We start from the raw sequence: 16239 nt of genomic DNA, 5'->3' as shown, positions 1-16239 counted from the left end.
GCGGTCCGAGTCAAGCTCAAGGCAAATGCTGTAAGAGCCTTTCCAAGGATGCTGGAAGGGCTGTTTGGCTGGGAGATGCCCCGAGGTATGGGGTGTGTGGATATCACAAAAGCATGCTGGAGACACCAGAAAAGCCTGCAACACAGCTGTGAACAGGTCTGTCCAAGTGGGCCTGGGACTCCCGCCACAGAGTCGTCCTTAGGGAGGACTGAACATGTCTGTGCTGGCCCGTGTCTTCCACCGACTAAGCCTTGGAGCTGGTGAGACCGGACCTTTTCTTACCCAGGGTACATCTACCTTTCTGAGCGACTTTGGATGCACTTCATATCTTTTTTGATTCTCTAGGCAATTACCCACCGCTATTGACTCTGAGCACCCAACTATTCCCTTCCAGCAAAACACCACACCAGACCAGTCCCCCAGGACCACCTCTAAATCCTCTTGGTCATACAGGCATTGGATGAATTGCCTTCATTCCCTGCCAGCATTCCTCCCTCCATTTTTTCAAGCCACAGGTCCAGCATCTAGCCCACCCTTCCTTGTGGCAAGTCCTGAGATGCTTACCAAGCCATCGCATTACCTTGGTTAATGCAGCTTTCCTCTTTCTGGTCTCTGGTTCTGCACCTGGAACCCCTCCTTCCCACATCCCTCCCTGCCCTCGCCGGCCATCCCGCTTCCCTTCTTTTCTCCGTGTCTCGCTTATGCCCCTGCGCCCCTTCCCATGAGCCCATCTGCTCTCTCCAGCCCTTGCAGCACCATGAGCGGTGGGAGCTGAAGGTCTGGGCTCCAACGCTGCTGCCTGTGGAGTACCTGCCTTGGGACTCCCCACACAAGGGGCGGCACCCCACATCCTAGCTGAAAAGCAGAACATATTTCTGGGCAATAGCATCACATTGCCTTTTCTCACCTTCCCGTGCAGCCCACGAGTCCTTCCCTCCTACCAGACTGCTCTCTCCCGAAGAGGATCACAGCCACCAAACCCCATGATACTCTAAAATCTGGCAACGCTAAGCCATTCCCCATTCCTCCGTTCCAGACACCTCCCCCACATGCTTTCCTTCACTAATCCTCAAGGAGCACGGCTTAGGAGCCCTAGCTTAGCATCGCATGATGTGTGCATCCCATTGTCCCCCTCTAATAGCATAAGCCCTGGACGAATCCCCTTGATTTTAGGGCACGGAGTGTTGCTGGAATTCTTTGCCTTGTTTCTAGTGCTTTCAGTTGTGTATTATTTTCTGTTCTTTATTTGCTTTTCTACTTTTTATTTGATGCATATTCAGAGCATGGAAGGATGTATTATTGTTCAGATTTTAGAGGCAGTATTTGCTTTTGGTATAGATAACAAAGGAGGGGTGCAGCAGAGGGGCAGTGGTCTATATCATACATCCGCTGGAGGCAAAAATTGAGTAAGAAGTGAAAGTCATCAAGATAAAAAGTTCCCTTTTTAAAAAAATCCCAACTCTTACTGTCTGGGCCAGATAGTCCCAGTATCGGTCAGGTTGATCATCCTTCCATGTCACGTATTGGCAAAAAAACTGCTGATCTGGCTTTGGGGCACTCTCACTTTATTTGCATTTGATGCTTTTGGGGGTCTAGGCTGAAGGTTTCAGTTTGGTCAGAGATGGGAGGGGAGGTCAAGCAATGGAGATGTAGAGCTGCTTGCGGGGGTGGAAAATCCTGGAAGCAATGGATATTTTGACTCTGAGTGGATTTGGGTTTTGTCAAGCTGCTTAAAAAGTGCTGTACACTCATGCACTGACAGATCCTGAACGTTGTGGCATTGGCTTGCTAGATGAACACAGTATGGGATCAGGGAAAGAGGCTTGCATTGGGATATCCTGGAGAGATGGGGCAGGGTGGAAAAGGGATGCAGGCTTGCAAATTGTCTTTGGCCACGTAAAGCAGGCCATCTCCCTCTATCTGTGATGGGGCAAATTCTTCACTCCTTCATGCCTGTGGAAAGGAGATGAGCTGACTGGATGCACAAAGGGAAAGAAAACAGATGACACGTCCATAAGAAATGCTTCGGTGTGGGGGCATAGGAGTGGTCCCAGCAGGGAACCATTTGTTCTCAGGGCGCCCGCAAAGGGGCTTTGCCCAAGACATATTTAAGCAGCTTATGGCCATTAGACAAATGTTTAATCTGCAGGAAAGTGGGCCACCAGGCAGGCAGGTGCTCTGATGCTTTTAAAGCCATGGAGCAGCTGGGCCTGTGAGGCAGAGCGGTGGCGGGGACCCAGGGGACAAGTTATGAGAGGATTGTAGGACCGAGGTGGCCGATGTTGGCGCTTATGCCCGAGGGCTTGAGAGAGCAGGTAGAGCAATTGCAAATGCCGAAAAGGTTTCTGTGGAAAGGCAAAAGGAACCCTTGAAATCACCTGAACAGCAGCAGGGATAGGGAGAGAGAAACCCCGAAACTAATGTTCCAAGCCTAGTTAAACCTCTGCCGCCTGCATCCTGCGTCGCTTGCAGGACCTGAGCCAGCCAGGTGGAAGGCAGCGTGAATATTGCTCTCCAGATGTGCAGCTTCCGTCTTTGCAGATGCAGCCACTGCTGAAGGGCACGAGAGGCCAGACAGAAAATCTGCCAGATCATTTCCAGATCTGATCCTAGTTTGCCCTAAATAAAGATCCGCATCGGTTTGCGGGAGGCAAGAGCAGAGCAGGAATAACTTCAGTGGTCTGCAGCTGCACCTCATCCTCCAAGAAAAAGGCTTGAGCTGACATCTCTTTGGTCCGTGAGTAGCATTTCCTAAGCAGGCGCCGTTATTTTGCAGTCATCCAAAAGATGGCAGCCTTCCCCAAATCTTCTTCCTCACCGGCTGGCTGGACTCTGACCAGGAGATCCGTGTCTCACCTTGATTATTGACACTGCAGCTGGCACCACCCATGGGAGACGGAGCTCAAAAGCTGCAGAGAGCTGCTAAAAGCCATGTCTCTAGCCGTGCTTTTGGCATTTTGCTAGTGCTGGTTTCTGCCTGGAAAAGTGATCATGGCTGCCTCCTCCTGGAAGAGGGATTCGGATTTTCTCTTGGTTGTATGAGAGCCAAGTTGCCTTTATGCTGGCAGACCCAGCAGCCTGGGTTGCTCCTGCAGCTTTTCCTCACCATCCACGGTGCCCAGAGCAGCTCCTTTGGGAAGGGGTGGTTGGATTGGGAACTTAAGAGGGAAGAGGCTGTAGGAGCCAGGAGTACACTGGCTTGTGGTCTCAGCTCTCTGTGGTCTCTGTTCCCAAATTGTCCTTCCTTGCAGAAGGACGCAGTGAGATGGTGGAGTGAGCTCTACCACCCAGAGCCTCCGTCGTGTGGCAGAGCACACTGTGCTACTGGTCACCCCCACACAAAAGACCAGTGTCCCCCCTCAACAAATCCCCACCTTCCTTCCCAGAGCTTTCCTCTGCCTCAGTTTTCATTGCAGCAGCTCCTCAGGATTGGAAACAAGGTCCCCTCCATGTCCCCATCTCATGCATCTCTGTTCTCCAGGCTTCGTCTTTGGAAGTGGAAGATGGGAACACAAACATAAAATCCATTCTTTTCCAAGCATCCCTTTTATCAGCTCACATTTCTCTCCGCATTGTGTTTGCAGCCTATGGAAATCTACAGACAGACCCAAATACAAACCAACATCCTCAGCTCTATTATTTCCCCCACTTCTGTTTCTCCGAGTTCACCGGTCCGAGAGAAATAAGTCACGCAGCGTATTTCTGGCTCTGCTCCTGCGGCCTTGGACACACTGGAGACATCTCTTCCAGTCAATTAAACAGTGCCGGGACCTGTTTTCTGGCCCTGAGGCCAACTGGCACTACCTGGCCATGTCCGATGACTGGTGTGTGAGCAATCCCCCATCCCTCCGCCATCCCCGTTCCTCACCGGTGGGCAGCTCTCCTGTTGTCCTCACCCGGCCTTGCAGCCTCCCTGCCAGACAGGAGATGTCTCTGCCGAGTAACCAGGGAGCATTTCTCTCCTGCAAACAGGCAGCTGTGGGCTTAAGCTTCCACAGGTAAAGTATAACTAAAAAAATTGGTTTTCTGCTGAGCTGGCTTCAGTGATGAAGGTTGTAGGTCTTCAGCTCCTGGGGACATCTACTGTCTTCTGCTCCCTGACTGCCCAGCATCTAGTCTAACAAGGGCACAGGGGTGGGGATCATTTCAAAGAGCTCCCGCGGCGATAAAAGCAATAACTGCAGCAACGGGAATAATGAAAACCCTAGAAATAAGCACTGACTGCGGTTGGCTGCAGCACTTGGCCTGTGTGGTGGTCAGGACACACGGGGAATCCTGCCAGGGTGCTTTGCAGCAACACTTGGTGGGCTGGAAATTGTCTTTATGAGCATCCTTAGGTATTTTCAAACAGCAAAGTGAACTGGCACATCTTAGACAAGAAGAGAAGTGCATCACTAATACCTGCATCCAAGTTAGATCTGCAATAGGCTCTGTTGACCCCTGGTGACTCCAACATCACTGAAAGATGAAATTGTCATTATTCACAGCGTATTTTGTGTTTCCACAAGGCACACTGGAAGCAGGAACCAGCAGGCTGGGCAATGCACAAGCAGGAGGCATCACTCCCACTCCCAGCGCTCTGAGGCGATATTCCTGCCCCTCCAAAAGGATCTCGCTACAGCCCCAGGAATGCAGATGGGGAAGAAATGAGGGCAAGAGCAAAATGGCAATGTGATAGGAGTATTACTGACATTTTTCCATACGTATTTTTCCATAGAAAGAAAATAATCTCTTTAAGTAAATATCCCACAAGGTGAAATTGGGCTTGGTGGAGGGCAGCTGGGGAAGGGAAAAGATTTGGGTTCTGCTGAAGTGTTTTTCTCAGATAAAACTGCAGTCATCCATTTTTATTTGGAGTTTTTAAATCCTTTCCCTTTGCTGTACATTAAAGCTGAGTAAAACCATAATTTTCTTCCCCTCAAAGAGAGATGGGGGAGTCCTTTCCCCCCCGTGCTTGGGATAACTCACCCGTGCCTTGCAGGAGGTGACAACAGAGTCCACAGCTGAGGACATTGATGGGAGTGAAAGGAAAAATTGGCCTCAAACATCTGCAGAAGGCACTACCCTGAATCACAGTGAATTCCTCTCTGGGAAACCCAGCCAGTCTCTCTTTGAACCAAGGTGAAGTCTCAGCATCCACGGTCCCCTGCAGCAGGGTTTTCTAAGTGCCCCTCCTGGAGGCATTGCTAGAAAAGGAGAGAAAATCACAGTGGTGAATAGAAGCGAGGGTCAGCAACGCATGAAGCTGATGTGGGTTGTTTTATGCTTTGTCTTCCAAGAAAATGGTCAACAAAGAAGAGCCCTGGATATTTCCTTCTCGTCTAGCTTGTGCGCTCTGCTTCCCACTGCAGCACCGGTGCGTGCCCTGTTCTCCAAACCAGAGAGGGGCACGCAGTGGATTTTCTGGTTCATTGGCAAGTCCCAAGAATTGAAAGAAAATTGACTTTGAACTAAAAAGAAATGAAATCTTTGCCTTTTCCATTTGTCCAAAAAAAAGAAAGAAGAAAAGATTCCTTTGAGATCAGGCAAAATGTTTTCTTTCATGTCTGGGCATTTTAATTTCTTGTTTAAATAAAAACACAGGACAAAAAGGGGAAGGTAAAAGGCCTTGTGGAGGACTGCCTGGTTCATCCAGCACTGACCCACGGCAGTGAGGCCAGATAAGTCAGAGGGAATGTGGTTTGATGTGGGAGGGAGAAGCTGCAAGACGCTGCAGAGGATGCCTGGCTTGTGCAGAAGCAAACACAGATGTGCCTTGCCGGAGGCAGGTTCGAGCAGTTGCATTCCCTGCACATTCCTGGTAGGATTTCTTCAGCATGGTGAGATATAAATGAGTGTCAGGAAGGCAAGTGCCTCGGGGCTGCTATTTAGCATCTTGGTAACCATGCCTAACCCATGGTGAGATCCTCCAAATTTTTTCCAAGTGGACAATTTCTGGGGTTTAGGACATATTTCCCTGACTATTCCTTATATTTTCGAAGCTCTGCATTACACAATGTGGGGGTCTGCTGCTGTCAGTGGCTGCAGCTCTGCTCTCACCAGTGGGTCACGGATCGCTTTCACATTCACCAGATTTTTCTCCTTCAAGTGGACCCCGTGATGCTAAGAGGTTCTGCCTTGGCCGAGAATGAGCAGTTGGAGGGCAAGTTCCCCATGCCATCTCCTTGGGAAGAGTCTCCTCGTGTCTCAGCATGGATGCTATGGGCTATCTACCCCATTGGGCAAAATCATTGAGAGAGTTACCCTGTTTTGGAGAAAACAGGGGATGATGACACAAGACTGCCGAAGGGAAAAAACTAAGTCCATCTGGGGACAAACTCAATTGCTGATGGCAATTTTCAGATTCAGAAGCCACAGCACAATTTTTAGGCTGCACCAGCCCTAGCTAGGTCCGGTCTGTTATCTGAGACATGACAGATTGTGTCTCTCTCCTCCTGCTTAATTCTCCAGCTACTCAGTCCAGAGGAACCTGTGTTTACAAAGTGTCTCTGCAGCACAGAGCTGCTCACAAAGCAATGGTCGTTACTGTATTACCCCTCTCATTCCAGTCCTCATCTCGCACCATTGAAGTCAGTGAGAGCTTTGCTCACGAAATATTGACTCCAGGACCAAGGCCCTACCACAGTCCAAACCGAAGGCTTTAGCAGGAGTTTTCTCCCTTCACATGACTCTTGTTTTGAGTGAGTAGGCTCTGAGCTCCCTCCGGACAAAGAGTGGGGGAAGAATGGGAGGAAACATCCACATCGTGGGATACAAATGCTTTAGAGAATTGGTTTTCAGTGTATGGGCAGTGCAGGGGGGTGAGGGTTGAAGCTAGGACATCCCAGAGGCCTGTAAGATTACTTACATGTCAAAGGCATCTCTGAAGAAATCCAAAAGGGCTTTGGAAACTGAAACCATCACCTTCATAGGATTATGTCTGGGCTGCTGGTTCAGATTATCTGGACCAGAAGAAGAGGTAATGAAAACCTGCGTAGGGGTCTCTGGTCCTACAAGGCAAAGATGGTGTTTGCGGTGTGCTGCACGCCTGGGTGATCACAGCTTTCAGGCGGTGCTGGCCAGCCTCTCAGAGAATATCGCCCAGTGGTTTTGTGGGACTTGCTGGGGTCTGCTGGCTGGTACCACAGCTCGGGCAGCGAGCAAGCCTGAGCTTAGGGGACATGACTCAGAGCTATAAATATGGGCATGTTTGGGGATGGATATAGTGAACATGCAAAGCCTTGGTGATGGTCATTGCTGATAGATCATCTCAGTCCAAGTGTGGGACGGACCTCTGGAGGACACTGATGGGGCATACAGTGGATTTCTCTCTGATACCACCATCTCTGCTTTTGAGCGTCCTTGCAGGATTTGAATCACACAAAGGCACAACCTTACATGAACAGACTACTAAGAAACCTACTTGTAACTCCTGTTGTGTCGAGGCTGGTATGAGAAAGTGCAGCATCTGCGTTTGACCATATCGTCTCCATAAATATGAACTTATCTGGCAAGACTCACTAGATGTTTCCTGATCCTCTGCACACAACTTTTTGGAAGACAGTGAACCACACAGCACACTTCAGGGTGAGAACTGGTCTTTTTTAATGAGAGAAGAAAACTCCATTTCCATCAAACAAGAAGAAACTAATGCAAAAATTACTGTTTCCCTCCTCCTCTCAGCACCGAAAATCTCTGCTCTACTTCTTTTTCCTGTGTGTCAGGCAGCAGTACATCCTCCTGCAGTTTTCAGTATGCTCCTCCTTCTCTCCTTTAGGACAAGTCCTGGAACAACACCCACCACAGCACTTTTTTGACTGGCTTTTGCCTGCAGAAAAAAAGGAACGGAGCTACGTCAGCATCGACTAATTCATTGTGGTTAACAGCACAGAAATCCCACCACCACACAGTAAACTGTCTCCTTAAAACAAAGTGTCCACATCCACACTGATACTTGGGAATGGACCCTGGTCACTGTCGGTACTCTCTCAGGAATGGTTTGAGTCCATGCTATTTGGCCAAGAGCAAAACTGAGCCAGTGACAGCGCTGTCAATTAAATGGTGTGGACGACTTAGTTCATATGTCAAGCTGAGAGCTCAGTCCTGGCACTGCTAAATTTATCAGTACAGTCACACCCTGGGTATTTAGCTTGAGATGAATTGAATTGCTCTGACTCTATCGACTAGTGTCCAATGACCACGATGAGATGCAGTTCACATGGAGACCCCCAGATGGTGGGTGTCTAAATTTAGGATGGTGCGATTCTGGAGCCGAACTCCACTCCAATAGTCTCACGAGCTGAACTCAACCAAAATCTCGATACAAGACCCACCACCCGCACCTACTTTCCTGGAAAAGTCTTTTTTTTAACCTTAATTCCTTTATGTTTCACTATTCTCTCTCATTTCTGCTCCACATAATTTGCCGCCTTACCTGGGGTGGCCATCAAGGCCATCAGAAAAACAGCAAACACAACATAGATGATCCTCATGACTGGATGTCCACCGGGATCACAGCAGGTCTGGGATGCAGCCTTGCAGAGAGGTCTTGAATCAGTTGCTAAGAAAAAGGCTGGAGATCCTGATATTTATAGACATTTCTTGACAGAGAGGACAGTGTTAAGGAGGAGCGTGACTTCACTGTTGCCCAAGGACAAATTGTTTGCTGCTTAGTGGGATATTATGTCACTCCAACCCAGTGGCCCTCTGACAATGAGACGTCCACTCTGTGCCCGTTTGTCACTGGCTCTTTGAAGGCATCTCATGCGGCCTGTGCTGGCATCTCTCCCTTGGGAGCTGGACTCCTCTCAATCTGGCTGCCAAAGCTTTTAGCACAGACAATTGGGACTATTAGTCCCTGGTCAGAAGACTTGGTGTTGGCTTGTAGGAATGGTTGTGGTGGACGGTGTTACAGCAGCGAGTTTGAGACCCCTTCTTCTTCCCTTCCAAAATAGAGATCTGAGAGGACTGGTAATAGGCCAATGCCACCGTATGCATTTCCAAACATATGTCAAGATCTAGACCCTCTACTAGAATCCAAAGTGCTGTGGCAATGGACATGCAAGTTGCTATAAAGTTGAAATGTCTTTCCTGCAAAATAACCCTGGCTGTCTGAAGGTGAGGTCACCAGTCTAAGCTAATCATCTGGGGCTCAATTCAGTTGCCTGAACACAAACAGCACCATTTGAGACCTCCTGAAATTTCCCAAGTTTCTCCTACTCTCCTACATCAACCACATACAAGAGATTTGGATGGCACTTTCTGCAGATAGGATAAATAGCAACTCAGTGCCAGTCTCTGAGTGCTGGACTTTGTAAACATAAAGGACCAGAATATTGCCAAGCACTAAGTGCAGAGGTGACCAAAGAATAGCAGCAAGTAGCATATGCCTCTGTTGCCCACCTAAAGTCTCCTTCACCACAAGCTGGGAAGAAGTCCTAGAATTTACATTTACATCAGCTTGTGATTGATGTGTTTCTTCCCTCATTTCCTTCTCCCTTGAGGAGAAGCAAAGAAACAACTACCACAGCACCTCCAGTCCAAGAAGAAACTGAACCCAAGCAGAGATACTGTAGGTTGTGTTCCCTGGCAATGAGTGAACGTTTCAGACTGAACAATATTGGCAGCGTGTTGCACCATTCCCTCCAGAACTGCCTGAGATAAGGCTGGGGCTATCTGCCCTGGAGAGCAAAAACTGCAGAAGCACTCACTCTGCATCTATCCACTCTGAGCGGGATTAATTTAGAGATGAGTACACCAATATTTTTATTTCTTATATGGGTGTCTCCTTTTGTTCTGGATGTCTATACTCCCTTGACAGTCAATGGAGATCTACTCAATATAATCCATGGAGCTGGGAGATTCACTCATCTTACCAGCCTGGAGGTTTTTATTTAGGGTGAGGTGAACTATGCTCTAGATGATCTCAACACTATTGACTGGACTGACTGTTCCCAGTGACTCAGACATCTCAGGTGCATATTTGAGATGTCCCACCTACTCTCCAGTTGTGTCTCTAGAGGGTAATGGTCTCCCATAGCTCCCATATCATACTTGCCAGCCACATATAAATGTCCCAGGCACTCATTGATACCTCACATGGCACTAGACATCTTCATTTAGGCAACTCAATCAAGTGCTAGCATGGCTGCAGGTCCTTCTGTGTAAACACCTTGTTTAGCTCTCCCTAATCTGCATTTCAATCTCACCCAGAGAGTGCCAGGTGGACAAAGGCATGAAAGGACTGGGACCAGTGGGGTACTCTAACCTTTCCACTCTGTCCTTCTCATCCAACTTGTGCGGCACACCTCTAAGATGCTGAGCAGATCTCAGTCCCTCTGGTCCGCTTGCAGTTGTTCTCCTTTCCGCACTGAGTATGTCCATTGCCTTGCAAAGAAAGCAGAAGAGAAGCAGAGGAGAAGGTAAGGCAGAAGAAGGATTACTCTGTCCCAAATTTTCCTAGTGTATCCCTCTAGCTGGCCTCTCTCTCAAAGGGAAATGATCACTACAGCTCTTCTGGTCCTTGAGTCCTCTACTAATAACAACAACCACTGTGTCCGTTAAACAGTTCAGTGATGCCTGCCATTAACTCGGAACAAATTCCTCCTGGAAAGATACCATCCAATGAACCCCCAAATGGCCACTGCTGGTGGGTAATGTCATATAGACCTCTCCTTAGACAAGTGAGAGCAGAGCTGGTTGTAATAGATTTTCCTTCCAGAAGCTGTTTCACTGTTGGACTCTGTACTGGGTTTGCTTGGCAAGGTTTTGGTAGCGGAGAGGCTACGGGGGTGGCTTTTGTGAGAAGCTGCCAGAAGCTTCCCCCGTGTCCGACAAAGCCAATGCCAGCCGGCTCCAAGACAGACCCACAGCTGGCCAAGGCCGAGCCCGTCAGTGACAGTGGGAGAACGTATTTAAGAAGGGAAAAAGAGTTGCTGTGGCACAGAAACTGCAGCCGGAGAGTGGATGGAGTAAGGATGGGTGAAAGCCCCAGCCCTGCAGACCCCAGGTCAGTGCAGAAGGAGGGGAGGAGATGCTCCAGGCGCCGGAGCAGAGATTCCCCTGCAGCCCATGAGGAAGACCACGGTGAGGCAGGCTGTCCCCCTGCAGCCCAGGGAGGTCCACGGGGGAGCAGATCTCCACCTGCAGCCCGGGGAGGACCCCACGCCGGAGCAGGGGCCAAGTGAGGAGTCCTGCCCCTGAGGAGGAAGGATTGGCAGAGAAAATGTGGGATGAACTGACCCCAACCCCCATTCCCTGTCCCCCTGCACTCCTGGAGGGGAGGAGGTGGAGAATTTGGGAGTGGAGTTGAGCCTTGGAAGAAGGAGGTGGGAGGTATTTTAAGATTTGTTTTCATTTTTCATTATCCTACCCTGACTTTGATATGCACTAAATTAAATTAATTTCCCCAATTCAAGATTGTTTTGCCTGTTGGTAACTGCTGAGTGATCTCCCTGTCCTTATCTCGACCCACGAGCCTTTCACCATCTTTTGTTCCCCTGCCCAGCTGAGGACGGGGAGTGATAGAGCAACTTGATGGGCATCTGGCATCCAGCCAGGGTCAACCCACTACAGACTTTTATTCCCTGATTACCTCCATATACTTATACTATAGCCATACCTTCACACCTAAAGCTATGTTGTAGAAAAAGTTAGATTTCTTACTGAGAAGCCTAAAACCTGTGTTGTCTCTCCTAGACAGGCGTAAAAGTCGGAGACTGCCAATCCAGTGGTGAGAGTCCAAACAGTTTGTCTGGGCAGAGGTGCATGACTGCTCCTGCTACAGAGGTTTCACACACCTTTGATCACCTTCATGGCTCTTCTCCATACTTTTTTATGCTCCAGTACACCCAGTTCAAGCTAGGGAGAGCAGAAACCGAACCCTAAGTATGGTATTGATCTGCAAACAAGAGACAAGCACTGACTGAGCAGTCTTGGGACTTTGGCACAAAGATCCCAAGCATAAAATCCAAATAAAATTTTATTTGGCATAAAATCCATTGCATGAGGTCTGTGAGGGCTTATTTGCTTCTCTGTTGCCCACCTCTGTGGATTTGCTGAAATTTTCATGGAAAGAGGGCTGTCCTATGGTTAGAGGAGACATTTCTGAGCTACCCACATTTTTTAAGACATCTGCAGATAACCTGTATCCTGAAAAAGCAGTAAGGAATTGAAAAATACTCTCTTGTCTCCAGAGGGTTGTGTTCAGGGCCATAGAGGAGGCAAGAGGGCAAATTATATGTTTTCTTCCAAAATCTCTACCCCATAAGACCACTGGTAGCTCTGCAGCTTGTTGTCACTGGAAGATCAGGTGCTTTTGGTGCTAATGGGCCTTTGGGGCTGGGTTTGGAGAACGCGTTTTAACTTGGGATCACGGGGGGACGCAAGTAACCACGCTACACACACCAGAGTTACATCGCCTTTTTTTCTCTTTTTAATTATCGAGAGGGGGGGACGGCAATTGGGTTAGAGAGTTGAGAAGCTGCTCCCAAAGCCACCGCGGTGCCTCCTCTTCCCCGGGTGCCTCCTCGCCAGCTCCTATTTCCCCTTCCAGCCGGGGGGGATGCAGCAGTAGTACTTGCAGTCGGAGGAGAAGGACCACACGTCCGCCTTGGAGCACTTGCCGGAGCAGTACCCCACCTTGGGGCAGTGCTTCCTTATCTGCCCGTAGCCTGCAAGGAGAGACAGAGGGAGCGGGCTTGGGTCAGGATAGGTGCCTCTGGGCCCCCCCGCCGTGCCCTCCCATCACCTCCAGGGACGAGCGTGGCAGCGGTCCGAAGGACGAGACCCTGCTTGTAGGGAGGTCCTGCTCCACCCTCCCACACGTCCACCGCTCCTGCCCGAGCCCAGCCCCAGAGCAGGAGGGGACCTCGAAGGGCACGACTCTGAGAAACTCCCTTTCCCCCTGGCCGGTGACTACAGGGCCAGTTGATGACACAGGTGCGGTCTGGGAAAGAGATGCTCCCGAGGAGAGCGGATTCCTCGCCCGCATTGAGAGACACCCCAAACCCAAAGTTCATAAAGATGCTCATCTGTGCAGTCTCGCACCTCTCGTTAAGAGACAGGATAAGTGTTCTCAGAGCAAAACAGCAAAAGCCACATGGAGCTTATTTAAAAACTGAGCTGTCCACTCAGGTCCCTGTACTTATACCATGCTTCTAAAAACTGCCCTCTTACTCAGGAAAGGCTGAAAGGATGCTGAAAGGTCTTGAAATTGTCCCCACAGCAGCCTTGCACCAATTATTCACCGTGGTGGTTAAATGTGGGCCAACTGAAAGACTTGGCCCAGGTGGATGAGAACCGATATCTGAAGGGAGTCTCTAATGCCTGTCTGGGAGATCTCAGCCCAGAATCCCCTTTCAACTGCTGTAAAGGGACCAGAAAGCTCTGGAGTCTCAGAAATGGGCATTAGCAGCAATAGCTATGTCACATCAGGAAATCAAATGCGCCCAGGACTGTTCCTTGACACAGAAATTGAGTGGCACAGAAAAGTCCCCTCTGATACTATGAAACTCTCTGAGCCCCCAAGAGAAGTGGCCACATCCAGACTCTTGTTTGGCAATTGTCTGGCCTGGGTCCTGATCTGGATACTGAAGTTTTTAAGCTCAGTTATTGCTGCACAAATCTCTCTGAGGTAGTCCTTATTTCATGGTCCCTTGAAAGAAATCATTAAAGTACCTGGCCAGGTTATAGCAGTCACCTCAGATGGTAATAACCATATTTACCAGAGCTGAAGTTAATTTAAAAGAATTCCAGCTAGTATCAGCCCATCTCACCCGATTTTCCATCTTACCTGGAGTGGCCAGGGAGACCAGTAGGAAGACAGCAAAGACAAGGTAGAGGAACCTCATGGCTGGAGTTGAGCTGGGATCTCAGGAAGGCTGGAGAGAGAAGTCTCGGAGTGAGCTCGAAGGGAGGAGGTGGCATACAGGGAGGCTGCGGCTGCCAGTTTTTATAGAGTTTCCCCGCAGAGGGGAGGATGCTGGGGAGACACGGGAATTCACCCAAGTCATGCTATTTGTGGCTGGATGTGCAGTCGTGGCACGAGCACCAGACTTTCCCACGTGCACCCAAATGTGCTGGCAGCCACCTCCTTCCCCCAGACCTGGCCACCCAATATCAGATACGATTTCAGCAGATTGGTCTTGATGAGAGCACAAATGAATAGGGGCTGTCAATAGCTGATGGGTCAGAGGGACCCGATAGAGATCTGCGGGTATAACGATGAGGGGAGAACAAGATCAGTATCACAAGGTTTCAGGCCTTTCCCAACCTCTGGCAGAGATGCAATTGCATGCAATAGGGCTGAGTTGTGGCCACGATGCACCGATAACTCTCCTTCCATTGTCCGGACCGGTCACCATGCGGGGCTGTCGGCTTGGAAAGGACCCATGTTCCCATCTCCACTTGTGAAGGGAACCATGTCCGCAAAATCTTTCTGATAAATTTAGCAAACATCATGTTCAATGGAGTCTCTTTTGTTGTCGCCTCTCACCCCTTCTGATGGATGGGCAGGAGCACTGGGGCTGAGAGCTCCCAGGAGCCTGGAGGAGCAGACACTTTGATCATCTCCTCTTCCTCACAAACCCTCCAGACAGATCTGGGGTTTCAAACGTGACCAGAGCTCTGCAAAGGAGCTTTTCCAACCTCAGTTCACTGGCCTGTTTAATAGCTTTATAAACAGCCAGAAAAAAAGAGACGACTTGTGAAGGGACAGAAGCTGCTGCAAAATTACCGAATGCCAGCAAACCTAAATCTGCAAAGGGCAGCAGACAGATCTTACAACACAGTAAGAGGGCAGCAAAATGTCAAATGCTGAATCAGTGTCGGTTAGTTTAAGGTTGTAAATTTGGAAAAAGATATAATCTCTGTACAAATGATGGGTCTGAATTACCTAAAGTGAGTTAGGAAGAAGGTTTGGGATCCTTGAAGCCAGTGCCCTGAAAACAGCAGATAAGCACCAAAAAATGGAAAATTTGATATTAAGAAATCTTAAGAAAGCTACTAAGACAAAAGAAAGCATTGTATCACTGCATCAGTCTGTGGGGTATCGCACTGTATTGTGTGCACTGCTCATCTCCCCATCCCTGATGGCCTACAGTAGGGCAGGAAGAGGTGTAAAGGAAGGTGGCAGAGCCAGGGATTGGATTTCATAAAATTAAATATAGTGGCACTCATCAGCTCAGAGAAGAAACACACTGGAGGTATGTCACAAGGCTGTACAAATTTGAGTGGCCTTAGGAAGAGACGACTATGGTTGTTGACTTTTTATAACCCAAGAAATAGGTGAGATGCAATAGTAAATCAGGCATTTATCAAAAAAGTAACCAAAAAAATCCACTTTCACACTGAGCATAGCTGAAACATGGAACTTGTTCAAGAAGTCAAAACTTATTGAAAAGACAAATATATTGAAAAAGCAGTTTACAAATTAATGAAGCAGGTACAACTTCAAAAAATCAGTTAAAAAACCTTCTTGAGGAAGTCACCAAACTTCATGTTACTGGAGGGTGGGGAGTTTTACTGAGTGTAAACACATGTTCTTGGACTCCTTCCCAGCCACTCGCTTCTGCCCGAACCAGACTCTGCACTCTGACTTGGCTCGCTCTTACCTTCCTCTCTGTGACCTTCTTTGAGTACAGAAACCGACTAAAAGTAAGGGTGAGGGGACTCTACACCTTGCCTGCTTCATCACCACTGTTTCTAACTGTCATTCTCAGGAGTTTGTCCATTTTTTCTTGAAGACCTTCAGCGACGGTGTTGCCACCCTCCCCTTATTCAATCCTTCCTGCTGCTGTACAGCCCTCTCATCACAAAGGTTCTCCTCTAACTGAAGTGAGGACCTCTTGCTGCAGCCGCAGTCACTGACTTCTCAGCCTGGCCACCAAGAACAGACCATCCCTTTCCAAACTATTGCCTTTTGTGGATTTAAGGACTTTCATGTTTTCCATGTCTTCTCTTTCCTGATCATCATTATTCCGCTTCCTTCAGTCTTTTCTTACTGGTCACATCTTCCTGACCTCCTGTCATTTTCTGAGCTCCCTTCAGCCCTTTCTTTGCTTTCTTGAAGCGTGGTGTACAAAACTGGATGGAGGCACTTTTAAGGGAGACACAGTGCTGCGGGTACGTCCTGTGTCTTACAAACTCGGCTTTTGTCTATACTTCTAGGACAATTAATGCTGGTTTCCCAACACCATGACATTGCTCATTTATGCCTTCCTATAAGCCATTGCAACCCAAATTTTCCCTGCAGAACTGCCG

At 48.8% G+C, this 16239-nt stretch overlaps 1 protein-coding gene across 1 annotated transcript; it reads right to left on the bottom strand.

Moving 5' to 3' along the window:
* Positions 1–12516: 12516 nt before the first annotated feature.
* On the bottom strand, positions 12517–13829 carry LOC126046600 (cygnin). Its single transcript, XM_049819247.1, has 2 exons — positions 13772–13829; positions 12517–12650 (listed from the first exon to the last, which is right to left on the bottom strand). Exons 1-2 carry the CDS (start codon positions 13827–13829, stop codon positions 12517–12519), a joined length of 192 nt encoding a protein of 63 aa, XP_049675204.1.
* Positions 13830–16239: the final 2410 nt, after the last annotated feature.

This window comes from Accipiter gentilis, chromosome 16 (assembly GCF_929443795.1).
Source record: "Accipiter gentilis chromosome 16, bAccGen1.1, whole genome shotgun sequence".
In the NCBI taxonomy this organism is placed as follows: domain Eukaryota; kingdom Metazoa; phylum Chordata; class Aves; order Accipitriformes; family Accipitridae; genus Astur; species Astur gentilis.
This window is presented reverse-complemented; position numbering and strand designations above follow the sequence as displayed.

What these genes read in the sequence shown, in the direction of transcription:
- LOC126046600 (XM_049819247.1), bottom strand. Translation starts at nt 13,829, where the DNA reads ATGAGGTTCCTCTACCTTGTCTTTGCTGTCTTCCTACTGGTCTCCCTG. An exon ending in GGTCTCCCTGGCCACTCCAG is followed by an intron (nt 12,651 to 13,771) that starts GTAAGATGGAAA and finishes CTCTCCTTGCAG; the next exon opens with GCTACGGGCAGATAAGGAAG.